The sequence below is a fragment of the Lepidothrix coronata genome, unplaced genomic scaffold, assembly GCF_001604755.1.
Source record: "Lepidothrix coronata isolate B3197 unplaced genomic scaffold, Lepidothrix_coronata-1.0 Scaffold17, whole genome shotgun sequence".
Lineage (NCBI taxonomy): Eukaryota > Metazoa > Chordata > Aves > Passeriformes > Pipridae > Lepidothrix > Lepidothrix coronata.
Window position 1 is genome coordinate 9,736,202 of NW_016690197.1, and position 25,446 is coordinate 9,761,647.

The following is a 25,446-nucleotide window of genomic DNA, read 5'->3' on the forward strand; positions in this document are numbered from 1 at the left end:
GGTTTTTTTTGCTGTGTATAGAAGGTAGAAATACTGCCCAGAGCAAGACATTGCTAGACTTGCTTTATTTCAAGCATTCTAAGCGAGTTCAGTACAGGATGCCATGGCTCTGGGCCATTTGTGCTTCTGCCACCTTGCCTTGCTGAATTTTCAGCTGTGCTATTTTTGTCCCTAGATGCATTGCTCAGGAATGGCCTGGCATCCAGAAGTTGCAACCCAGCTAGTCCTTTCCTCTGAGGACGACCGCTTGCCAGTGATCCAAATATGGGACTTGCGTTTTGCTACCTCTCCTCTGAGCCAGCTGGAAGGGCACACGAGGTGAGGGCTTGCATGTGGTGTTGCCTTTTTCAAGGATCTCCATCTTCTAAAAGGAGACATCTGAGAGACTGGGCTTAGGAGAACTATGATTTTCTGCTGGGCCTGCTTTGTTTCACAGATGAATCTGGTTGAAGGCAGAGGTGAGAACTAGCATTTCTGAGCCTAAGTGCTGGTGGATGGTGCTTTCTTGGTAACTGGGTGGCAGAGTGGGCTGGATAGGAAATATGGCTCATTTCTTTCTGATCTATTTTAGGGGAGTTCTGTCTGTCTCTTGGTGCCAGGCTGACCCTGAACTGCTGCTGAGTAGTGCCAAAGACAACCGGATCTTGTGCTGGAACCCAAGTGTGGGGGAGGTACGTAACCACAGCTATAAGGACACAGCGTCTGCTTTATGGAGTTGTGTGCTGTGCCATGTATGTATCCCTTCCCTGTATCCCTGTGGAGTGCCAATATAATTTTCTCAAGTACATCTTTGGCACTCTTCCTGTCTGGAGTGAATGAGAGTGTTGTCCATATCCAGACTGAAAAAAAATGGAGACGGGCAGAGATTTTCCGTAATACATCTGTGTCCAGAGATCATAAAGGGAAGAAAACTTTAACTGGAACTTAATTTCAACTAATTATGATTACTCTTGCTATACTCACACATTAGTGTTGTCTGTTTCTATGTGTTTCCTCTTCTTCCTTCTCTTAGTAAGTTTTTTTTAGGAGGAAATTTGAAAGAGAACAAAGAGCATTTTTTAGGGTCATTGAGAGGGGAATAAATGTAGTTAAATAATGTGTGTAAACTTTATTCACGCTTCACATATATGGTTATCTAGTCATGTAGCTCAGAATTACCATCTCTGGAATATTTAGGTATCAACTGAATTAAAACAGAGCCGTGTAAAAATGTTTTATGCACATTTATTCGTTCAATGCTGAATTTCTGGATAAAACTGAATTTTGAACTTTGAACAAAATTCATGCAGTTGATCTTGATGATAGCATAGGGAAAGTGCTCTAACAATACTAAACAAAGTCCATCTGGGAGCCCCAGGCTAGATTAATTTCATGGGACAATTTCTCTTAGCTGACCGCTTTTGCCTGGGAGGCATGGAAAAAAATTAATCAAATTTCCTAAAGTGCATGAAATGTTGCTGTTGTAGTTTCATGGGATTTGATGCTCACTTTGTGCAGAACTCTAGTGGTTAGAAGAGAATCAGACTCTGAAACATTCCTGATGTCTAATTTTTACAGAAGTATTTTCACTGTCTTTTAGTAGAAAAATTAGAAAAAAAAATACAAACAATTTTAGTGCAGCTGACTTGTGTTTATGCATGCTGCTGTAGATTTGCAGTCCAAATTCAAGTTAGACTTTTATGTATATATATTGTTAGGCTCTTCTTGACTTGGTACCAATTAACAGAAAATTTCCAGGTGATACAAAAGTTGGGAAGGTTTGCAGTAGTAGGGATAGTACAGTTATACAGAATGACTGATCTGGTAAGTTTGGGGGAGGGGTTGGTTTCTTTGGTTTTGGGAGATATTTGGGTTTGGGTTTTAGGTTTTTTGAGGCGTTATTTGTTTTTCAATTTGGCAATCTGAATTTTAGTATAAGCAAGTTATATTAGTTTGCTTATACCTGGGAACAGAAAACACAGATCATGTTCCCACAGAAAATGAAGCTGTGATTGTCTGTACTTTGTTCCTATAAAGCATAGAGGAAATCTCTTCATTTTACAAGCTGGAGGTTCAAAGTCAAGGTTGTGTTAGTCAGTTGCCCAACATCAGGCAGGAAGGAAGTCTGTGTCTGGGCCATGAATTGAACTTTGCATTTTTGAGTGCTGGACCATAAACTTGTTGGCTGCCATGACCTTCATAGTTCATGTGCAGCTATGACAGTCCTCTTCTTGTTGTCTTTGTTTTTTTCTGTAGGCTCTGTACTTTCCTTGTCATATTTATTATTCCAGACTATTCTTTCTGTTTATAAGCTTTTGCTCATGACACCTTCTTCCCTCTTGACTTCTGTTTTTCTTGTGTTGTTTTCTGGTGTCTCTCCCTTGGTTAACAGCAGATGTGACAAAGCCGTAGTACTCTGATACAGTAGTACTTAAAAAGTAGGGCAAAAGTGACTTGTTGCTTTTGGATTTTGTTCTACAATCAGAATCCTATTTTATAGGAGCTTTTTGTGGCTTTCTGTTGTTTGGACTCAATGCGCTATAATTTCGTTGCAAATGCATCCTTCAAGAAGTAAAAATAAGATTTACAATGGTGATATGTAAATTAAGTGTGACACACTTGCTGTGGGCAAGTAATTTGGGGAAGGCAGGGGACTATTTGTGTTGTGCTTCTGTCTTTTTCTGTGATAGGTGGTTTATGAGTTGCCCATTCGGAGTCAGTGGTGCTTTGACGTCCAGTGGTGTCCTAGGAATCCTTCAGTCTTCTCTGCTGCCACTTTTGATGGGTGGATCAACATTTATTCTGTTATGGGTGGGAACTTGGAAGCTCAGCAGAAGACTCAGGCTGACAAGGTAAAGTCCTGTGAACGTGTTACACTTGACAGATTGGCAGTTTCTCACCTGACTGCTCAGAGTGGTACAAGTGCACATGTGTAACAAGAGGATTTTTAAGCAACACAGTCTGTCCCATGCACCAGGACATATGGCGGTGTGGTGCAGGAATCAGAAGCTACTGCCTCTTGACAAAGTGTGTGAAGAGAACCAAGATCAAGTGGAGTTTTGGGGTCAGATATATTTTATGGTTATTACTACTAGACTAAAAATAAAGCAGCACACATGTTAGATTAACAAGCTTGTCTTGTCATTAGGTTAAAATTAAATACATTTATACTAGTTAGTAGGATATGTTATTCTTCATTAGTTTAGAAGATAATTTCATAAAGTAGCTTATAAGCCACTATTAGCAATTTTCCTCAAGTCTATTGATTCAGTATTTTTGATACTGAAACCCATTACTTAGCCAATGAATAGATGAGCAAACTCTGAACAGATTAAATGTCACTACTGTCTAAAATTTTAGTTTTAATCTGGTGTCTAGTCTTTTAATTCCCTCCCTCTGTCCCAGCCAACAAATGCCTTACAATACAGGTTTTAAGAGAATACGTATGAGCCGGCTTAAATGTTATTTATATAGTCATTTACAGCTGACTGAGTTCAGTTTCATAGGATTTGCAAGAGGCAGAAAATACTTTATCAAGCAACAGCTGTGGGAGATTAAGGATTTATTTAACCCATGGAGAATTTTCTTTCTGTGCATTCTTCGTGTTCATGTGCCACACTTCCACTGTTCAAAACTGGAGAACAGTAGTATAGAATAATTCCTAGATAAATAGAATAACAAGTAGGAACACAAGCAGAAGGAGAAAATGGCAGTTATGGTTGCAAGGCGTTTGTGACCAAGAGGTTGCTCTCTTATGAATTCAATGATATTAGGACAGAAACTCTGTTACAGTCCTCATGGTTGATGATACTGATACCCTGGTTGTGTATATTTGTTTTTTTAAGGTGTAGGGTGTTTGATCTCTTAGATATCAGCTGTTCCTCAAGAAATAGATCTCATTGCAGTCTACAACTCTCTTGTGAGGGGAGGGACAGGCACTGATCTCTTCTCTGTGATGACCAGTGACAGGACCTGTGGGAGTGGCCTGAAGTTGTGTCAGGGGAGATTTAGGTTGGATATTAAAAAAAGGTTCTTCACCTAGGTGGTGGTTTGGTGCTGGAACAGGCTTCTCAAGGAAGTGTTTGGATGATACTCTCAGACACATGGTGTGACTCTTGGGGATGATCCTGTGCAGGGCCAGGAGTTGGACTCAGTGATCCTTGTGGGTCCCTTCCAACTCAGCATGTTCTGTGATTCTGTGAAATATTCTTTCTTTGGAATTGGTTTCCCCTCAAAAAGACAAAACATTGCCAGTGATTTTTTGTTCAGCAACCTTACCTTGATCAGCCTTTCGGGTGTGCTGGTTAGCTGAATTTTGGAGCTGTTCCCTATGGTCCAGTCAAACTTGAGCAGCATTATCTCTAGCAACCGATAAACCTATGCAAACAATGTTAAAAATGAAAAATGCTTGTCAACAGCATTGTATGGATGCTTACTGACTCCCTCAATGTCAGAAATCTGGATCAGGGGCCACTTTTGACACACTCTCTTGTCTAGACAAGAAAGTTTATTTCATCAGTCTCATCTAAGCTATAAAACCTTGAGACATTCCTTAAAACTAACCCATTTGAAAGACTCCAGCAACAGAAAGGGAGTCAGAATTCCTTTGTGAGCAAAACAAGAAATAAGTTGGATAACTTTTGACCATATGTTGTCACTGTCTTGCATAAAACAAGTAATTTTGTAACTCCTATGTTTGAGCTGGGTGCTGGGCCAAACAGTGTTTGTTAGGAAATTTGCCTCTTGCTAAGGAAAAACTGCTTGAAAATCTCTCAAGGTGAAACTTTCTTGAGAAATGATTTCTGGAACTGTTTGGAAGTACAATTTCTCTTGCATAGGGGCTTGGTGGTATTCCAGGAAGAGATGCTGTACTAGCCTTGTTCTTCATCAGTGAGGAAAGTAACTAATTCTTAAGCAATAGCTTTTCGTCCATACAGAGAGGAATTGAATTATATCTTGTTCCTATCACCATCTGATTCTAGATCTCTTCCTCCTTCAACAACCTGGATCCCTTTGGCACAGGACAGAGCCTTCCTCCTCTGCAAGTGCCAGAGCAAGTAACTCAGACCACCTTGATTCCACCATTAAAAAAGCCACCCAAGTGGATTCGCAGACCTGTGGGGGTTTCATTTGCAGTAAGTGACTGAAGCATCTTTAGCTGAAAATTTAATAAATGTGTTGTCTTGTGGCACAATCCTTTCCTTTCACTGGAGAAACCTTTATCTTTCTGTTGCTGGTTGTTCTAATGCCTGTTTAAGGTGCAGTGTGGTGTCCCATGAAGTGAAGATCTTCTACTCAACATTAAGATATATTTCCAACAAGAAAGAGTTTTGTAGCAGAGAGTGGGAGATTATAAGTAGGAGTTAACAAATCTAAGGAAGAGTCATAAAAGCTGTCCTTGTAGGCTGACATGCATTCTCATTCTCCTCTTTTTCCTATCCATATATTTAACTTTCTTTTATCTTTGCTCCTAATTTGGAGGTCTGAATTGTTCTTTTAGCCTGTGGCTTGACTTGTTCTCTGTCTGTCTAGTGCCTGCTCTTCACCTGATAGTTTCGATCATTGCAGTCTGCCTCTCCATGTCACAAAAGAACAAACAGTTCCAAATGGTACTTTTTCCTCTGTACTTCTCTGACACTTGCAATTGGCTAGGCCTGATAGGATATGCACAAGTGATGTGAACTCCCTCAATGTCCCTGCCATCCGTACACATTTAAACTCTTGGGTTCCTTGTGTTCACAGCTGAGCTTGAGTCTGCCTTGCTAAATGAAGAGCTAAATGAGTTGCTTTTACGTCTGTTTATAAAAATGCTTATTGTGTCTCCCCTTGTCTTTGTTAGTTTGGAGGAAAACTGATTACCTTTGGTCTTACCAAAGCTCCTGGACAGCAAATGCAGCAGGCTTACCCACATCAGGTATTCATCAGTCAAGTCACTACTGAAACTGAATTCCTACTCCGATCCAAAGAACTGCAGATGGCCTTGCAGTCAGGGAACCTCCTCGATTACTGCCAGGGCAAGATCCAAACAGCCAAGCTGCCATTTGATGAGAACCTTTGGAACTTCTTGAAGGTAGGATGGCTGTGGTGAAATACAGAGGTCAGTTCTTTATGGTCACGGGGCGAATGTGCTAATTATGGTCTGCTCTAGCCCTGTATATTTCTCTAAAATAGAATTGAATGAGTAGGGTAGTTAATTTTCTTTAGATAAGTTTTTGCAGCTAAGATCTTGGAGGTTGTCGTGTTTTTCAGTTGATATAGTCTTTTCAGTGGACTCGTTTGGGCTTCCTCAAACAGGATTTTCTCATCTCAACACACTTCCAAGCTGTATCTGCCTGCTACCTGTGGAGTTCTGTCATTGTTATTTCTCAAGGCAGAGTCCAAATGGGCAGTGAGATTCCCCAGAATAAGGGAGAGAGCTGCAGTGGCATAAGGACTGGCTAGCCCTATACAGGACAATGGTTTCATTGACAATTTGGTAATATGAAAGAGTTCAGTAATAAGGAGTGGCCACTCTTCTGAAAAGACAGTGCTTAGTCTTGGCAGTGGTTTATGGACACTCATAGGCAGATTGTGTGGAGGGCAAAATATTGGTATCTTTTCCATAGTATTATATTTGCACGAGGAGTCTTGAATAGGATAGCCAGGTGTAGTCTAGGTGGTCACAGTGGTCTCCATTGCTGCAGTTTTCTTCAGTTGCATTGGATGAGATACATCAACCTGTCACGTTAGTCAGTTTTTATAATCCAGCTGGCCCGTGGTCCTGAGCGACCGCTCCAACACAAATAAGATCTATTATGATTGATTGTCTTGAACTACAAACCAGGCTTCTGTACAGAAGTGTCCTGCAGGACCACTTCTGCCTCTGCAGGAACAGTTGCTGAAATGGACTGTTTAAAAGTATCTTATCCATCTACAGTTTGATCAGTTCTGTAGTAGGAACAGCATGGGACTTAACTGAGACAGACAGGTTCTCCTTGCAGAATGTTAATCATGCCTTAAAATGTACAAATAGCACCTGTCAACTAGACTGTGTGCAGCCTGTGGGAATCCTTGGGACTGTCTGAAATCCCCACCCAGAGAGCTTCTGTAACAATTAGTTAACTAATTCTTGTGAATTAGTTAACTGTGAATGAGTTAACTGAACTCCAGCTAGGAGTTCAGGCAACCACCTCGTCTCGGTTTCATCCAGTCTTAGATCAGTCCATTCTCTCTATGTAGAGATTAGCTTGGCAATTCCTAGACCATCCAGGGAATTAATGACCAAGTACACTAGATATGCATACAATCATAATCCTGATATACAGTTGTACCTCAGTTGTAACATATTTTTTGTCTTTTTAATATCCTTTGGGACTCAGGTGAATTTGGAGCAGGATTCCAGGACTAAACTCCTAAAGCTGCTGGGCTACAGTAAAGAGGATCTGCAAAAAAAGGTAAAGGGTCTCTTCAATAGAGAAAAACCTTTACAGGACTAAAGCTACTGCAGAAAAATTGTAGGGTCCCTACTGGAACCGAGCAAGTGATCTTATAGCACACAAAAGACCAAATTGTGTGAAATTTCAACTGGGAGTCACCTGAAGTATATCCCATTAAAAAGGAAATGTGGGCACAATGTAGCTGTACTGAATCCAAACCAAAGGGATCTTGAACCCAGTTATCCTACTTTCAGTTGCTGGTGCTCCTGAAAGTGTGTAACACCAGTGCAGTTGTGAGAACTTCTTTTAGCATTCTGCTCTCTGCATCTCAGAGAATTCCTCAGCCAGGAAGAAGGTGACAGGTGGAGACAGTCTGGCTCAGCACTGAAGGATAATGCACTGAAAAGGATAAATAGCCTCTGATGGGCAGCCAGACAGGAACAGGGTGAGGTAGAAGTTTTCAAACAGGTGGAAGAGCTGGGGGAATTGCATCTGGGGCTTGCCAGTCCCTTGGTACCTTTGCTGCGCACGTGTTTACTTTGATAGGGGCTTCACTGTGTGCATGTCTGTTACTTTTTTAGATTGCCTCATGTTTGAGTAATGGGATCCCAGATAAACAGCCCCTTCCTGAGGCAGATGATAGAAACGCTGCACAACCAGATCAGGTATGTCCTGTACATCTTGCCAGCCTGGGAGAGCAGAGGAGGGCAGAATGAACAGGAAGGTTTAATTCCAACCACAAGTTGTTGGGCTCAATGCTGGCATTGCAAAGGGCAGTTCACAGGCCTGTCAGACCCTCACAGGGTCAGACTAAATGATCATAACTGTCCCTTCTGCCTTCAAAACAAATGGGTGAATGATGAAGAAGGACTCCTGGCTGTTAACACTGCAAGAAGGCCTGCTCCACCAGTGCTGATTTCTTCAGTGATAGAATTAGCCTCACCCCAGCTTAACTTCATGCTACAATTCTGGATTTCCTCTATGAAGCTTCTGCTGTGGTATTTCTTTTGCGTTTCTTTCCTTTTCATCTCTCTCCTTTAAAATATCTTTTCACATAATTTTAGTATGTCCATCTTCTGATGCCTTCCAAGGCCTGGTTCACTGTAAATTTTTCTCCTCTAAAAACTTTTATATGTTCAAATTAGTAATCTTCTTCACAAACCTTAAACACTGGCTCAGATATTCTAGGGGTACAAATTGTGTCCCGCATTTCAGTCGAGCACGAGGCATGGCTGTGATCCAACCTGTTAGTTACAGACTTCTCTTGTTGGTCTTGTTCCTGTTCCATCCAAAATTGTTCAGCTTACTCAAGGGCTGACAGTTGAGTTGATGAATGCTGGCCAGCAACACTGTTGCATGTCTTGTACTGCCAATCTCCTAAACTTTGTCAATAGCAGCACTGTTCTTGTTGCTGCCCTGGTGACAGGTTGATAGAGCAGTGACAGGAGGCATGATGGGTTTCCAAGTTGAAATCAGATTTATATAAGCATGTGCAACCAAATGGAGAGCAGCCCCATCCCATTCCATAATCCACTAAACTGTTTTGGGTAGGATCTGTGTGTTCAGTGAATTAATTAACCTCTTCACTCTCTGCACAGCTATTGATGAATTCCAGCAATGATGTAGCTGCTGTTTCCTCCTCTTCAGCCTTTTTTGATAACCTTATCCCACAGAATATGAGCACATTGGAGATTCCTGTCACAGAAGGTATGTTACATGAAGTGTGTTTCTGCCTTCTTAGGAAGAGGGGAGAGGAGGAAAAAACAAAAAAGTAGAGAGAACAGAAAGAATCTAGTCCACTCCAACAAATGGATACTTTTAAAATACGTGACCACTCCAAGTGTCATGCAGCATATCAAGCAGAGAAATACTTTTCCCAAATAAGAGACCCGTTAAAAATTTAGGAGAATCTTCCAGATGATGGAAGACTTAGAGTCAAGTCAGTGTTGTTTTTTTCTAAGTGTGAAACCTGATTTGGGTTTCTAAATTTTCTTTTAGCTGGTCTTGCATATGCTTTTTACTGCCTTCTCTTTAAAACAAGCATTATCAATGCATCTGGGTGATGCCCCTTTGGGTTGACTCGGCTTCTCATCTCTGTAGATACAGATGGACTCATCAGCCAAGCCCTTTTGTTGGGGAATTTTGAGGGTGCAGTGGAGCTGTGCATGCGAGCAGAGCGCTTTGCTGATGCCATCATCTTAGCTATAGCTGGTGGGGAGAACCTCCTGAAGGAGACCCAGAGGCGCTACTTTGCTAAGCAGAAAACAAATCTCTCCCTGGTAAGTGACAGTTTTGTGTGCACACTGAGTAGGGGAAGGGGTGCACCGTCTTGGCAAATGTTTGTCTGAATATATGTGGAAATGCTTTGGCAGGAAGTAGAATGTCAGCAGAATCTGTGTATCTCCTCTTGATATGGCATTTACTTTAATATCTTGGTAGTTTTAGGACAATTTTATGTTGTCCACATAGAATGTCTGTGTTCTCTGTTCCTTTTTGTTTTTTCCTAATAGTTTCTGTCTCAGCTCCTCATGCTTGTAACTTGTGGAGCATACTGCCCCTTTACAGCTCAACTAGGGAGTTCCTAGCTTATTAATTTACAAAGAGGGAAGTGTAACAGGGGTTGGGATATCGTAACACTGTGTTCCCAGTCATTGATACCAGCTACTCTGAAATAAGATAGGTGTTAGATCTTTAGTCCTGTCTAGTGTGGCTCTTTCCATATTCTCTTAAGTGGTTTGTTGGGCTTTTTTGCTTTCCTGAGAGGCATCAGGTTCCAGTTGCTGTAAACATAGGGATGCTGAGATTGGTGGACCTTAATGTACAGTGAGGTAGTTGCTGCATAGCGGGAAGCGTGCTTGAAAGTGAGCTGTCGCTGTGGGTGCCCTTGCTTAGGCTGTCAGCTTATCTTTGGCTTCAGTGATTGACAGGCCTTCTGCTTCCCTTGCAGCTGCTTTCCTCCATTGTGCAGCAGAACTGGCAAGATATTGTTTGCACATGTGATCTACAGAGCTGGAAGGAGGCACTGGCCATCTTGTTAACATACTCAAAGCATGAGGACTATACCCAGCTCTGTGGTATGCAGTGTACTATGTTTGATACCATTTCCCTTGCCAGGGCACCTCCTGACTGCTTACAGAAAGAAGTGAATAGAGTTGAGGAAGGAAAGTTCAACTCATTTACAGATACCTGGAACTTATTTAATAACTGTGGACTGTTGAGTTAGAAGAATGATAGATGCACACTGCAGCTGAGAATCATGGTGTAAAGTTATATATGCGGATACTTCCTGTCACCTCTAGGAGTAGCATGGAAAAAAACAGGACAGGCACTAGGCTGAGACACGAAGAGGGTGATAATTATTCTTTTATTCTGTGGAGAAAGGTATTTCCTTGACAGTAGAAGGTCAGGTGACTTCATTCCCTCAAAAACAGGTTTACTCTTCGAGCACCCTACTATTGCCTAGAAATTCCAACACCTCTTTTGAAAAAACAAACAAAACAAAAAAAGAGTGTTGGATTTTTTCACTGAATTCATCATCTGGGCAGACATATAAAAATTGGCAGATATAGAAGTACTTTTTTTTTTTTCAACCAAATTGGCTTTGGGATTCCTTCATGATGCCCATTTTTCTGTGTTATCCAAGAATTATGCAATGGAGCTGTTGAAGGGTCTGGAGCACAAGTCTTATGAGGAGCAGCTGAGGGAGCTAGGGTTGTTTAGCCTGGAGAAAAGGAGGCTCAGGGGATACTTACTGCTCTCTACAACTACCTGAAAGGAAGCTGTACTTCTCTCAAGTAGCAAGTGATAGGACAAGAATAAACCAGTCTCAAGTTGCACCAGGGGAGGTTTAAATTGGGTATTAGGAAAACCTTCTACACTCAAAGAGTTGTCAAGCATTGGAACAGGCTGCCCAGGGAAGCAGTAGAGCCACCATCCCTGAAGTTATTTAAAAAACATGTAGATGTGGCTTAGGGACATGGTTTAGTGGGACTTGGCAGTGTAAGGTTTACAGTTAGACTTGATCTTAAAGATCTTTTCCAATTTAAATGATTCTAATTAGGTGCAGATCCAAAGCTGTCAACAGCTTTTCATGCCAAGCCAAAGTAAGAATGCTGAGAGATGAGCATTGGGTTTAATGAGCTCTTCAAAAAAGGAGTGTGTTAAATGTTGGCTGCATTTCTTCCTTTCTAGACATGCTGGGTGCCCGCCTAGAGTTGGAGGGAGATGGAACCTTGTCCAATGATGCCTGCCTCTGCTATATCTCATCAGGCAATGTGGAGAGATTGGTGGAATGCTGGGTAAAAAACCATGAGACTTCATCACCACTTGCCCTCCAGGTACAGGTGTTATAATGTTGGTTTGACTCCTCTTTAGGCCATTCTGGTAGCCCTGAACGGTTTGCATTATCCCATCAAATAGGGTATCTGGCTTCCAGCAGACAGTGAAGACCTGTTTGTGCTCACGAAAGTATCCCCTTCTAGCCTGGATTACAGGCTTAAGTCAAAAGGAGGCTTGCACTCTGAAACATTCAGGGTTTGTGTGTTTAGAGAGTACTGACCACACTGCACATAAATCCAGCCAAAGACAGGAGTCATGGCCTACCTACCTCTCTTACATACTGAAGTCATCTATGACAAAGCTTCCTTTTAGTCAGGGAAGTTTGAGGTCTACCTGTTTTCTTACCAGTAGTATCCTGGGAGTACATTTGCTGCTGTGCTTATCATGTATAACTTAATGCACCAGTTATCTGGCTGTACCTTCAGAACAGCCTCTGGCAAAATAAAATGAAGTCTAGACTGTGTTATTCCCACTGCAAGTAGAATGATCATGTATGGGAAGTCACATCTTGCAGATGAATCAGGGCTTTTAAGTCAATGTTATTACCTACCTGTTACACTTAAACCAGTCCTGGCTAAGTCACTAACTCCTGTTGTGTCTGTCACTCACCAGAATGAGCTAGACAAGTCTTCCACTCAGATATCTGCAGATAATGCCCTCTGCTACAGAGTACCCTGGTTTTGCAATCCCACTAGTGAGTAACAGCAAAAAAAGGCATCTTCAGCACTCCTGGTTATGTTTGAAGCTGGCCTCCTCTCACTTACCAGTGGGAATGTTTCATTCTACAGCTGTAGACATTACTTTGATTTCTAGGAGTTGAAGGAGTCTGGGGGGAAATGGTCATCAGTGACAGTATTTGGTAGGGTGGAGTAACTTCTGTCCACATTGGACCCGATGTCAGCTGAAAGTGGGGAGAGCCATCTGGTATTGTCTCAGCATGAGATGGATCAGTAAAGCTAGTCACGTTCTGAGTGGTCTCTTTCTTCCCTCCCCCTGTCTTATTCAGGATCTCATAGAGAAGGTGATGGTGCTGAGCAGGTCCATTGAGATGCTCCGAGGCACAGCAGGACCAGCACCAGGCCCTGTCTTGGCAGAACGAATCACCCAATATGCCAATCTCCTGGCATCACAAGGATGCTTGGCAGCTGCAATGAATTACCTACCCAGCACTTCTAAAGAGGTGAGTGAGAAGCAGGTTGTAGAAAAGAGTACTATATGGGGGAAAATGGTACTTTGTATGAGAGAGAGCTTGGGTTTTGGCATATATCAGGACTTAAAGTTTCACTTTCATTATAGTAATTTGAGAATAGAGGTATGTGAGAGGGTTCCAGAATATGGCTTTTGTCTTCATTTGCTTTGTCTTTGTAGTGCCTTTTATTCGGGGAAAAGGAAAGGAGCTATAGAACTGTAAAATGGTTGATGGAGAACAACACTGGAAAGCAGCTGTCTGGAGAAGCTGCCTTTGTTCCTGAAACTAGATGGTAGAGGAAGGGGTGGTCACCTTGCAGTTTGAAACAAATCTCTCTAGTGCCCAAATGTGGGGAGAGATTGGGGAGGGAATACTCTATAAAGACTGGGGGATCAGTGAGACTTCATCTGCCTGGGAATATGGCAGGTGATGTCCCAGATTGTCATTTACTATTTGTTGTGGTTTTTTTCCTGGTGGCTGTTGGGGAAATGGTTAGTTTTGCAGATTGATTCACAGTGCTTTAGGTCAGAGTCTGCTTTAAATGCCTCCCCAGCATATTCCATCTGGCGCTCTCAAAGCGCTTCTTCTAAAGCACAGTTTGTTTCAGCTCCTGATTGAACAGCTCCGAGACCGGCTTTTTCATGCTCAAGGGGAGAATGTGGGCAATCAGCAGCCACCCCCTTTTCCCTACACTCGTGTCAATGTAGGGGTCATTAAACACTCGTCTCCAGCAGCCAAGGGTGGTTCTGCCCTTGAAGGAGCAGCCCACAAAACAGGTCCCAGACATCCAGAGAAGGTAGGCCTTAAGCTCAGGTGTTTATGGCCTGGGGAGGGGGAGGAAGGCTACTGGGTTGTGGAAGGCATATGAAGTAATATGAGATGACACAGATTGCAGACACTGAGGAACTCATCAGTGATGTCCTTCACTGGAACAAACACAACCTCTGTGATAATCCAAAAGCATGCTGTTTGTCATCTTTTCAGAAAGCCCTGTCCTACATGCAGTCCCTGGAGAAGGCTGTTACAAGTGTAGTGATCCACTGAGATCTCAAATCTGAGGGTAAAGGGGCTGTGGTTCACTCTCCTATGTCCATCTTACCCTCATATCTTAGTAAAATTAGTGTAGTAGGGTTTCATCTCAGTTCCTGCACAGGAAGACTGTTCAGGAAGTTTTGCTTCTGTCCTCTATTACTTCATTATTGTTCCTTCATTATTTCCTCTAGTTGTGTTTCCAGGAGGTCACTCTATGGGAACTGGCTCCTGAGGACTAATCCTTTTGAGAGCCAGAGAATACTCTGAAGACTGGGATGCTCATCTTGTTGAGCAAGTTATGTGGTGGGAAAGGCCTTTGATCCTGTTCATCCAGGGCACTGGCAGCAGCAGCACCTTCTCTTGCCTAAGAAGTGACAGGGATAAAAGTGCATCTCCGTGTGTGTGTATGCACATGCCTCTGTTGGCCATTTGCAAGTTCCTTGTTTTTTAATTGCAGCCCAACTATCAGTCATCATTTGCCCCTTCAGCACCATCTCAGCCTTCAGTGCCTTCCCTCTTCACGCCTCAGCCGGTGCCAGCCATGTCTGTGACACCTCACCACATTGCCACTCCCCAGGCCAGCACGGGTCCACAAACAAGTGTTTATTCCAGAGGGCACCCATACCCACAATACAACTTGGGCTTGAATCCAGCAACTGTCTCAGGGCCAGGTAAGCATTGTCTGATAGTTGTGTCCATTTCCCAAGTTTTCTGAGACTAAAGTCTTCAACATGGATGGCTGCTCTACTTTCTTCCTCAGAGACCTATTGTACTGGCAAAGAGAAAGTCAGCTGAGAGGCTTTTCAGAGCTTCTGACACATCTAGTTCTAGTAATTGTTGCTACACATCCACTGATACTAAGCATATGTAGGGGTGGAGAAGCCACAGTTAACTTAGTGGCAGTTTGACTGTTTCAGCTAGGGTTGTGGCAAGATATGCCTGGCATGGATATTCTAGGGTATGGCTTGAAGAAGGGAAGACTTACTAGTATGAAAGAGAGCATCAAGAGTAGTTTGCACATGAAACAAGTGATGCTGATACACTCTCTTTCTTGTCTCTAGCTGTGTCACAGTCTCAGCCATTTGGACCAGTGGGAGTCAGACCTGCTGGTCCTGCTCCCTTCCCCAGCCAGCCTCCTCTGCCAGGACAGTCCATGCCCATGACATCTCCTGGTGTTCCACCACCCAGGCCTGCCCTCTTCACTCCAGCCTCAGTCCCATCATCTCAGCTTCCTGCAGCTTGTCCTCTCCCTGTGGCAAGTCAATCTCCTCTAGATTTCTCTTCAGCACCTTTCAACAGCCCCCTGAACATGGGTTACCCTCAGGGAGGTCCTGGAGCTCCATCTACTAAACCCCTGCCGGCAGCCATTCCTCCTCCTCCCACAGGTAAGTATGGCTTGTGTGACTGGTGTGTCCAGGACAAGCCCAGATGGGGTTTACAGTACAGAATGGACATGGATCTTCTGAGATCTGGTCTGTCACTGTAAAGGCTGGATACGGTGCTGAGGCAAACCTTACAGGCACATGGTCTTGAGTCTTGCTGTGGTGGTGAAACACAACAATAATGTCAGTCTCATTCAGCCTGTTAAGCTGTTGTGTCTCCCAGGTTGTGTTTGCAAGATGTCTCTTCAGATCCTCAGTGCACCCTGAGTAGTCATCCACTCCAGAGGCATTTGCTCTGACAGAAAGGGTGATGGTTCCCATGGAATGCCTGTGGAAGGCTTGGCTGATCTCACCCTTTCTTATGCAACTTACACAAGAAGTGCATTTGAAATGCCGGGAGAGCAGCTTGTCTGTCCATGAGATATGCCTTGCTTAGCTTCAGGATTAAATTCCTCTGTCTGCTGTGCTCTAGTTCTTCCATTCTTTTCCTGTTGTCATAAAGTGCTTGTCTGAGAATCACTTCTGGATTCCTCTGTGCAGTGCTTTAGACCACTCTGCACCTATAGTTTGAATCCAGCCCAGCATGCAAGTGCTGTGAAGTCTTTGCTAGCATTATGAAGAAAAGATGTGTTGTTGGACCTAGCTCCCAGTGGATGGGCCTTGCTTCTTTCTATTTCCCACAGTATCACCACATCTGGTGTTTGTTAATTCTTTGCTCTCTCAGGGAACGGGTTTAGCCAGGCTGTGGAGATCCCTAACAACAACACTGACAATCCACAAATTTTTGAGCAGATGTTTCTCCAAGCCACACATATTCTGACAGTGAAGGAACTGAGGCTGAGGTTTGCCTCTACCTGGAATCATTTGCTGAACTGTGTTTAACCAAGGATAGCAAATCCCACTGTGTGAAGCCTGTGGGGACTACATTTTTAAGACAGAGCTACAGCTGGACAAATTCCTTCCTGAAAAGCTGTTTAGGACAGTAGTCCAGAGACATTACTCACTGAGTAAAAGCTGTTGGTGATGATGATTTTTCCACCCTGCCTTGATTTTCAGGTTTCTTCCCTTGGCTAGATCCCCACATGGATCATGCAGGTAGTACCCAGAGAAGCCTCCAGACCTGTGGGGGAGGCAATGTTGCTGCTTACAGTGAACTGTGGGGGGTGTGTGCACTTTTTGATGTGTGTGCATGCGTGCATGCTCGTTGCTATTGTTTCCTTGCATGCCTGGGGACCTCTACAGCTGGGGGTAGGGAACATACCTATTCTGAGGACTAGTAAGTGACAGCTGAGGATGTTGGAAGTGAAATGAAAGCTCTGTGCTCTTAATCATGAGTTTGGGTACAGAAAACAGGATCTTCATCTTCTTCCTTCTTTACTTTCCTCCAGTTCTGGAGGAATTAGACCATTCTCAGTCTCTGTCTTTTCAGGTAGTTCCCAGGCCAGCAGGATGGGGAAGCAACCAGTTTTCCTTTCTTGGTTCTCTAGGCAAGGAACAGGCCAGTGGTTGTAACTCATCTCTCATTTTCTCCCTATTACGCTCTCAGCCTTGTGCATGGCTTTACTTGCACTTGTGCTTTCCCCGTGTGGTTTGGAGGAGGTGAGTGCCAGCAGGAGCAGTGGTGGAATAGAGCTTCTCAAGCAGAATTTGGGGGCTCTGTTCCGAGGGGAACTGGAAAGCTTTTGGCTTTAGTTAAAGGAGGAGGTTTGGCTTTGAATCTTAGTTCATCTGTTGGGGAGAATTTGGACTGTAGTGGTTTTCTGACTGATACTTTGTCCTTATTTCTCTCCTTGGTATTCACTGATGTTGAGAGTAGTTATCTTCTAGTCTACATCGTCAGTGGGGTAAGGCTTAATGTCTTAGTGGCCTGTCACTGCACAGTGACTGCTGCTCATTGCAGAGACCATCTGCCAGGCACAAAACTCTCAGCTTTACTTACGAAATCCAAGTACTTGATAGGCACTAACACCACCAACCAAATCTATCTGTGTGGAGTGAAACTCTGGAAAGGGAGTTGTCTGTTCGGCAGAGAAACAAAATATCCCAATTTTTCTTTGTCAAAGGAAAGATGATTCCATGGCAAAGATTTCAAGCACTTCCTCAAGCTGAAGATACACTTTGGGAATTCACTGCTGTGAAATTCCCTTCTCCTTGGCAGTACTTGCTCCCAGTTTTAATGGCAATGTAGGGCGTGCCCAGTTTAGCAGTGCAAATTGGCTTCCTTGACAGTGCTTTCTTGCTTGCTGTTTTTGTTCTGGTTTTGACTGGTACTTTTCTTAATCTGAAAAGGGACTGTAAAATCACTCAGTCTGACTGGCCAAAATTTCTCACTTCAGAAATTTCTGTAAATATTATCACTAGTGCAGTGAAGAGAGATCTCCACTTAGAGAAATCCCATGCTCCTGGGGAGTGTCAGGGACAGGGTGAAGGACAGCAACATGTTGGCTCATCTCCTTTCTGGCCAGGATAATCCCTGACTCCAGCCTGTAATGGTCTTGTTTTTTCTAGGACAGACATTGCTGGAAATTGCTGCCATGGGGCATGTCTTTCAGGGATAGTGAGAAATCCTATTTCACAAGTAGCATAGGCAAGATAGCATTTCACTGCAGCAAAATGTCCTGTTGTCTCATGGCTGATGATTAAGTGCCTGGCTTACAAACTATAATTTGAATAGCTGTTTCCTGTGAGGATACAGAGTGCCACTGGGTTGGAATAGTGCCAAGGACTGCTAGGCCACAGGCTCAGTGGGGGCCAGCAGAGTTCTAGGGCACAGAATCCCCAAAATAAAAAGAAGTGCCAACTTAATTAAACTACTGATCCAAACTCATCAGAGACTGAGTCTTGAAATCATGGGAAAAGGGAGGGCAAAAAGAGGCTGCCAGAATTTTAATAATAAAGGTAATTAAAGTAATGAAGCACCTTTTGCATCTTTCCCCTGTGATTTTTAAAGCTCAGTTCAGGATCAGTGGCTCATTAAGTGTGGCACTGAGCTCCAGCAATTCTGATATTGTCCCTTAGAATTATTCTGTTTTCTCACAAATTATTCCTATCTCATGGGCTTGAGGTTAATAATACTGGGGTTTTGTCTAAAGATGCAGATACCTTTTCAGGACAGCAACAGACAAGGTAGTTCCAATTTGACCTTTGCAGAATGAAGTGTGGAAGTCTTTTCATGTCATGTTGTCTGATGGATTTTTAATTACCTGAAGTGAGGTTAGAGGCAAGGTACCACAGAAGAATCTGCTGAGACACTCCTCTGCTCCCAAGGCATTTACTGGTTAAGTCTATTCCCTTCTAGTTGGGGAATTTTGCAAATTTTGCTAAGCAAATTTTGCTAAGCTTTGGTTCTGATCAGGATTTTAGAAGGGCAAAATTTCAACTCACTTCAAATCTTTCCCCCTTTATCAGAGCAGCCTGCCTTGCTGTGGGCTGCCACTGTGAGGCATTCCTGTGAGTCCTGGTGAGAAGCCCTGTCACCTGTAGCATGGCTCTCACTGTGGTACCACACTGCCTGATTCTCTGGGGAACCCCAGGAACCCCCTGAACACACATGCAGGTCCTGACCAAGGTTCAGGCCTGACTGAGGCTGACTTCTGCAGCTTGTGCAGAATCTGGAAGGCTTCATGTAGTTGCAAAAAATTTTCCTGTGTGTGACTGGGTGTGTGCCAGTTCAGTCTGATCAGACATCACCTCATGAAGGCTGTGCATGTTCTCAGATGCTAAGAATGCAGTTAAGAAAGAGAAAGGGAAGCAAGAACAGTTCATGGGCCTGTGAGCTGGGTCTGAAATTCCTTGACTAAAACAGTCTAAAGGTGTAATAATGGAGGAATAGGAACCAAGGACCCTTTTCCTGAAGGAAGTTCTAAACCATGCAAGCAACCATGAATTGTGCTGTGGCCACCTTCTTAAAGTCTGAGCTTTGTGTCTTGTTCTCTGTTCTGGCAGCTCAGGAATCTTGGAGTGATCCCTCTACTGGAAGAGGAGGCCTTCAAAAGAAAAAGGTAAGCTTTCAGCTACGTGTGTTGGTTCTCTTTTAGCCAGGGAGCTCCATGTAGCAAATACATTCCTATAAATGCTCCTTGACAAACTCAGCAGGTCTCTATATGTGTTGGTCTGCCTACTTCTGCACTTCATGCATAGCTAGGACTGGAGTCTTAAGTCATCTTGACTCTTTGCCATCCAAAGTCACATGCTGTTCTCCAGGGTGGCTGTTTTGTAACATTGTTATCAGCTCTGATGTTGCATCTTCTGTCAGTACTTCCCGTGCTGTCTACAGTTGTTTGTTATTAGAAATACAGATTTAATCTTATGCCCTTGCCTACTCAACTATTTTGATAGCAGCTGAGGTCACGCTCCCTTCACACCTGACAGCTGGGGGCAGCATTTCCCCTCAGCACAGTGAGACCCACAGTGATTTTCCTCAGATGCTGTTACCAACTGATAAGGCACTTCTGCTGAATGAAGCTGAGACAGCTGTAGCTGAGAGCTGCCTGCTGTGTTGGTCCTGCGGCTCTCTGCCTTGTCATGATTGCCCTGGAGGACCTGTGAGCTGAGCTCTTTTGCAACAAATGCTCTCAGTACCCCATTTCTATCACTGCTGCCTGTTGGCAGGTGTGGCGAGAAGCTTCTTTGGCACCATTCCCAGCCCCCACTCCTCTTCTTTAGCTTGGAACAGACTTCTCGCCCTTTTTTCTGGCAGCATAGCTGGGAACCTGCTTCAGGCTGTGCTCACTACAACAGGATTAGCCTCTTGTTAAAGCCATCTCCTTTTGATCTAGCCCTGTTGGAGTGAATCTGTCATGACTCTCAGGCTTAGCAGGGGCAGGATGAAGTGTTTGCAAGAGGAATCTCCCCCCATGCCGTGGGATTTTCCCCAACACTTGCTCAGTTGGACACTTTACTGCTGCTAATCTCTACATTCAGGACTCGTGCCGTTGCAGAGCCAAGGCAGCTTTCTGAGGACCAGTGCTTTCAGGGGTAACGGATCTGTTTGATTGAACGATTCCAGAGGAGTTTTCTTGTTGTCGCTTTGACTGTTCATCTCAGATGCAAGAGGAAGGGCCCCATTCTCTAAGGGGGCTGAAAGAACAGGGATGTGTTACACATCATCTTGAGAACTGGACACTGTTCAAGTTAGAAAGGAAGTTGAATTTGTCTGTGGAAAGTGTAACCAACCTTTCTTCATTGGACTTGGTTTTCTTGATTTTTTTTTTCTTTCTTTCCTTTCTTCTTGCTGACAGTTGCCTGAGAAATTTACTCCTCCAGCCCCCATCACAGCTCCAGTAATGGGCCTGCCTACTGAGCCCCAGGCGATCCATCCTCAGCTATCCAGGTTGCAAGAATCTGGCCAGTCACCCCCAGGAGCACCCAGGGAAGGCAGCCTGCAGGTACCCAGGGGAAGTGGGGCATTCCCCAGCCACCAGCACCTTGTCAAGTAGAAAAACAACTCAGCTTTTGAGCTTCTTATTACTTGGCAGCTACAAAGGGCTTATGTTACTCCCTAGCCCTTACAAGACATCTCTGCCTGAGTGTTAGAGGAGTTGCCAGGTTGGAAAAATGACACCTGGGTATGGCTGTGAGAGAGGGAGGGAGGCCAGGCAGGCTGTCAGCCTGCTTGAAGTTGGAAATCCACAGAGACTTGAAGGTATATTACAGTCTGAAGACGCTGTGCTTCCATATATTCTCTGGGTTTGTGAAGGGGTGAAATTCCTTCTGTTGTGTAATTTCAGGAGGGGAATCTACCTGCTCTAGCCTTTCATGTTTCTGTTTTGTTCATTTCTCTCTGACAGTATCACCAGCTACCCGTGGAGAGTGTTGAGAAGAAGGAGCTGCCCCCTGAGCACCAAGCATTGAAGGCCACATTTGAAGGGTTGGTGCAACGCTGCTCTGCTGTCGCCACTGATCCAGTAAGTCCTGCCTTCCTTGATCTTTTGACTTTTTTTCCCTCATAGATGTTTGACTGGTGCTTCCTTCTTTTGTTTGGGTAAAGAGATGAAGAGTCTTGTCCCTATAGCCAAGTTAATCTCCATCTGCCTCCTTCCTTTAGGGTATAGGCTTGTTCATCTTTGGGAACTGAGATGAATTCTCCAGCATTTATCCACTGTTTCTTATTGCCTTTCTGAAGCAATGGTTCTGTCCTCCTGGGTCTTTCTTTTAAGAAAAGTAGAAGAATTTACTCAGCTAATTCAGCTTACTGTTTCACTGGCTTGATCTGCAGATAGTTCAGATAGTTCCTACAGAGCTGGTATTACCAACTATTCTCAGAGCTTAGAGGGAAAAGATGAGATATCCTGGCTGGAAGAGAAAGCCAAACAATCTTTTGTGCCCGAGTCACTGTAATTTCTGCACCCTGGTTCCTGGAAGGCTGTTGGCATACATGTCACATTGCGTGAATGTTTCAGGCCAGACTGTCATGTTTGCACATTGTGCTACATTGCTAAGTCTTCCCAGAGCTTGGGGGCACTATGAAGCCTTTTAGAATACTTCTGCTTGATAGGTATTCGGATAAGCACTGAGCCCAAACTGCTGTCCCAGAGTCAGGCAACTTGAGCAGCATCTTCAGCGTGTTTGCTCTGTGCTTTCTGAGAGTGCAACACAGCAATTTCTGGAGACCTAAAGGTTCCCTCTATGGACAGAAAGGCCTGTTGGTTTGGGCTTAAGCACTTGACTTAAGTGTCAGTTAAATGGCTGGACTGGTACAGCAGTGCAATGCACCTGAACTCCCATGGCTGCCAGGCCTGTCCCAGCAGTGCCCAGAGCCCAGTTATCCATGGAATAATTTATCTAGATTATTCAAGATGGGGTTAATAGGTCAGTCACACCTTCAGGACTCAGGCCCTTTCCTTGGTGATTACCTAGACTGGGAAGGATATTCCCTTTTTATCTCAAGAAGACCAGGAAGAAACTGTTTCTTAGGTCAGTCAGGGTGAGGCTGTCTAATTGTCCCATGGGCCAAGTAGTGGATATTTCTCACACTTTGGAAGTACTCACTCTCTCCTGTGGTCTGCAAGCACTGGCAGAAGGGAGGAACGCCTAGGCTGGGAGATGGGAAAAAGGGCAATCCAGCTTCCTGTCCTGGGCAGAAAATGTGTGCGTATACGCGCATGTACGCATGCACAGAGGGCATGGCTGGCTTGTATCACAGTCCCTGGCTGCCAGAGGCTGAGAGGCAGCTGTATTGTAAGGTTGCTGTGGAAAGAACAGGGGGGAAGGACTGAGTGAGAGCACCTTGGTTCTGGAGAGGTGGCTTGGAAGCTCTGGCAGAGCTAGCAATACCTGTTTCGCTTCAGAAAACCCGAAGGAAGCTGGAGGATGCACTGCAGCGGCTGGAGTGTTTGTACGACAAACTCCGCGAGCAGGCGGTAAGTAGATGCCACCAGTCCTTGTGGTCCAGCTGGGTTCCTGATCCCACCTTTGCTCTGGGTTGTGGGTCTTGGTGTCTGTACCAGTGTAACCAGCATGTATTCTCTTGGGAAAACTAGGGGAGTGCCAAACCTTGTAAAGACCATGGATCCACCCAGCCTTATATATCTTCTTCCTTAACTTTGGCCCAGACATAGTGTAAGGAAAAGCTGGGGAGGTATTTGCAGGGTGTTTTTACCACCCAAGAAGGGTACTGGCACATAGAATCCAGATGGGAAGGAGCAATAGGGGGTAGTTAAATGTGAACACAGTGTTACCTCTGACTTAGAAAACTGAAGCTGCTGATGCCAATTGCTCATGCCAGCTGGCAGTTATTGTAGTCTGGGAAACCAAGGGAAGAAGCAGACTATCCTTCCTGCCAGTGCTTGACTGTGTAGATGCTGTTTGGTGAAGTGGAGAACAGTAGGGAAGGGTATGGAGGGAGAGAGGTCTGTGTTACACTGCTGAACATGCAAACTCGTTTCTTCTCCCTCTCCACAGCTTTCTCCAACCATCCTTATGGGTCTCCATGAAATTGCCCGATGCATTGAGGCTAAGAACTACCCACAAGGTCTCCTGGTTCACACCCAAGTAGTGAGCAGCAGCAGTTTCAGTGAGGTGTCTGGTTTTATGCCCATCCTGAAAGTCCTCATGACCATTGCAGGCAAGCTGAATGTGTAAAGAGTGGAGCAGCAGGAACAGTACACACCAAGAGCTGGTGGACTGCCTCACTGGTTGATGTGGTGCAGGTTGTGGACTCTACTTCTGACTCTGGAGAAATAGGTCGGTGCCAGTGCCTGGAACGGTTCTAGGCCAGCACACCTGGCCCCATCCACTCTCCAGACTGGTGCCTGCAACTCCTGGAGACTGTTCTTTCTCTCTCTTCTTTCTTACTAGTCTGAGGCTGCTTTCAAGCCCAGGAATCTCAGTTTCAGGCTGTCCAGGTTGCACATAGATCCTTCTTCCCTATCCCTGGCACAAAAGTGGAACCTCCTTCCCTCCCAGGCCGACATTGCTTTTTTTTTCAGGAGATAAACAGGGCTGGCACCTGCAGCACCACCACAGAAGAGCCTCAGGCTCTATTCCCTGCTGTAGTGTAAACCTGCCTGAGTGGTAGCTGGGCTCCCTTGGGACCTAAGGTGGGGTGTCCCCACTCTGCTGGGCTGCAGCAAAGATCTCTCCTCATTCCTTCTTTCTCTTCATTCTCATCCTTGACTCACTCTTTCACTCCACAGCACCCATATCCTGCTACAACTAGGGCTAACTACTAGTTTGCTCTGGCCAGCTTTGGTTCTCTTTTCTTTGCCCAGTCCTCTCTTTTTAAGTCAAGCCTCCCGTTCACCCACTGTCCACCCTCCTTTATATTTTTTCCCCCATAAGCTGCAGGCTCAAGCCCATTATGTTTCAGGTCCAGGGATGATTCCCGCTTTCAATTCCTGGGACTCTCCCATTCAGGAATGTGTGCAGGTTGGACTGCTCTGTGCACTTCTCCCCAGAACCAGTCACATCCTGTTTTGGGGCTAAAAGCTGCCCTTTCTGGCTCCTGGCCTTTTTCACTTCTTTTATGTTAGCACAGCTGGACTTTTACCCACTGGTGTTATCTGAACGCTTCCTACTTGAGGCTTTTCAGATGGCCTAGGGACTTTAAGAGCAGCAGGAATTGTTTAAGTCTCATAAAGATTTCCCTTGAGCTACCCTGACCAGCCCAGACTTGAGCAGGGAGAGACAGCTCATTGCTCCAGGTGTGGTGCATTCATTCTGTCTACAGTAATAGATACATGCAAAGGTGGTTCTCAAAGACCCCTTGGCACTGTGGTAGTAAGAATATGCTGCAGGAGATGATGCTGGGAGGACTCGAAGATATGGATTGTGCTGAGACTTTTCATCACTGTGGCATTTCCTCTGGGGTAAAATAGATGAATGAAGCATATCTGTCCTGGGGAAGAAGTCTGGGAAGGCAGATGGGATTTCAGGGCACATCTCTGTGTGTGTATATTTCCCTCTCTTCCTCCTTCCTTGCCTTCCTCTGTCTCAACCTCCTCCTTACTAACCAGGCAGCATAATCCTTGAGCCCTAGCTGGGAGCAAGGCTTCTTCCCGACATTGGGATGCAGCCAGCCCCTGCTTCCTCTTCTTGCTGCTTGAGTGATAATGCTATCATGGGCCTGTGGTTCAGTACACGAATCAACCTACTCTACCATGAGACTTAGGAAGGAGGAGAATCAGAGAAAGGAGGAAGAGGACATGTCTCATTCTCTCCTTCCCAGGTCAAAGTGCCTCCTTGTTGCTGCTGTGTTGTTTCTATTGCTGCGGTTTGATGCACTGAGAGATTACAGAACAGTGAAATAAAAGCTGTGTTTTGTGATGCTTTTTTTCTTAAACTTGTCACCTCTGGCTGCAGGGGACTTCCTCAGTCTGCATGCCACCCACTGAGAGCTGAGTTCTCAGCTTTGGTGAAGGGGAAGTTGAGAACTGTGTGGGGGCAAACCAGATTCTGGGCTCTGCTGATGTGGGCAGCATCCATCCTGTTGTGGTGAGACCTCAGGTCTTACTTACTCCCTAAGACTGCAAGGTCAGAGAACTGATCTTCTCCAGATCCCCTGCCTCAAGCGTGACTGTTCATCTGCATCAAACACAAGAAGGCCCCCAGACTGGCTGATGTTCTCTTGGGGAATCACAGCAGCGTTGGGGATTTCACACTTGACACCAAG

General features: G+C 44.6%; 1 protein-coding gene across 5 annotated transcripts in view; it reads left to right on the forward strand.

The window, feature by feature from the left end:
* SEC31B (SEC31 homolog B, COPII coat complex component) overlaps window positions 1–25,100 on the forward strand; it is a 35,874-nt gene extending 10,774 nt beyond the window's left edge. For 4 of the 5 annotated variants that reach the window (XM_017807075.1, XM_017807077.1, XM_017807076.1 and 1 more), the window contains exons 7-27: window positions 176–318; window positions 572–671; window positions 2,670–2,831; window positions 4,962–5,114; window positions 5,819–6,049; window positions 7,338–7,412; window positions 7,976–8,059; window positions 8,993–9,101; window positions 9,495–9,673; window positions 10,342–10,468; window positions 11,586–11,731; window positions 12,739–12,912; window positions 13,529–13,717; window positions 14,411–14,624; window positions 15,015–15,338; window positions 16,392–16,430; window positions 19,281–19,336; window positions 20,576–20,722; window positions 21,125–21,241; window positions 22,625–22,696; window positions 23,238–25,100. In XM_017807075.1, the coding sequence (XP_017662564.1) occupies window positions 176–318; window positions 572–671; window positions 2,670–2,831; window positions 4,962–5,114; window positions 5,819–6,049; window positions 7,338–7,412; window positions 7,976–8,059; window positions 8,993–9,101; window positions 9,495–9,673; window positions 10,342–10,468; window positions 11,586–11,731; window positions 12,739–12,912; window positions 13,529–13,717; window positions 14,411–14,624; window positions 15,015–15,338; window positions 16,392–16,430; window positions 19,281–19,336; window positions 20,576–20,722; window positions 21,125–21,241; window positions 22,625–22,696; window positions 23,238–23,417 (3,021 nt within the window). In that variant the 3' untranslated portion in view covers window positions 23,418–25,100. The remainder of the gene's footprint in view (window positions 1–175; window positions 319–571; window positions 672–2,669; window positions 2,832–4,961; window positions 5,115–5,818; window positions 6,050–7,337; window positions 7,413–7,975; window positions 8,060–8,992; window positions 9,102–9,494; window positions 9,674–10,341; window positions 10,469–11,585; window positions 11,732–12,738; window positions 12,913–13,528; window positions 13,718–14,410; window positions 14,625–15,014; window positions 15,339–16,391; window positions 16,431–19,280; window positions 19,337–20,575; window positions 20,723–21,124; window positions 21,242–22,624; window positions 22,697–23,237) is intronic. The other variant, XM_017807080.1, reaches the window with a different exon arrangement.
* The last annotated feature ends 346 nt before the right edge of the window (window positions 25,101–25,446 follow it).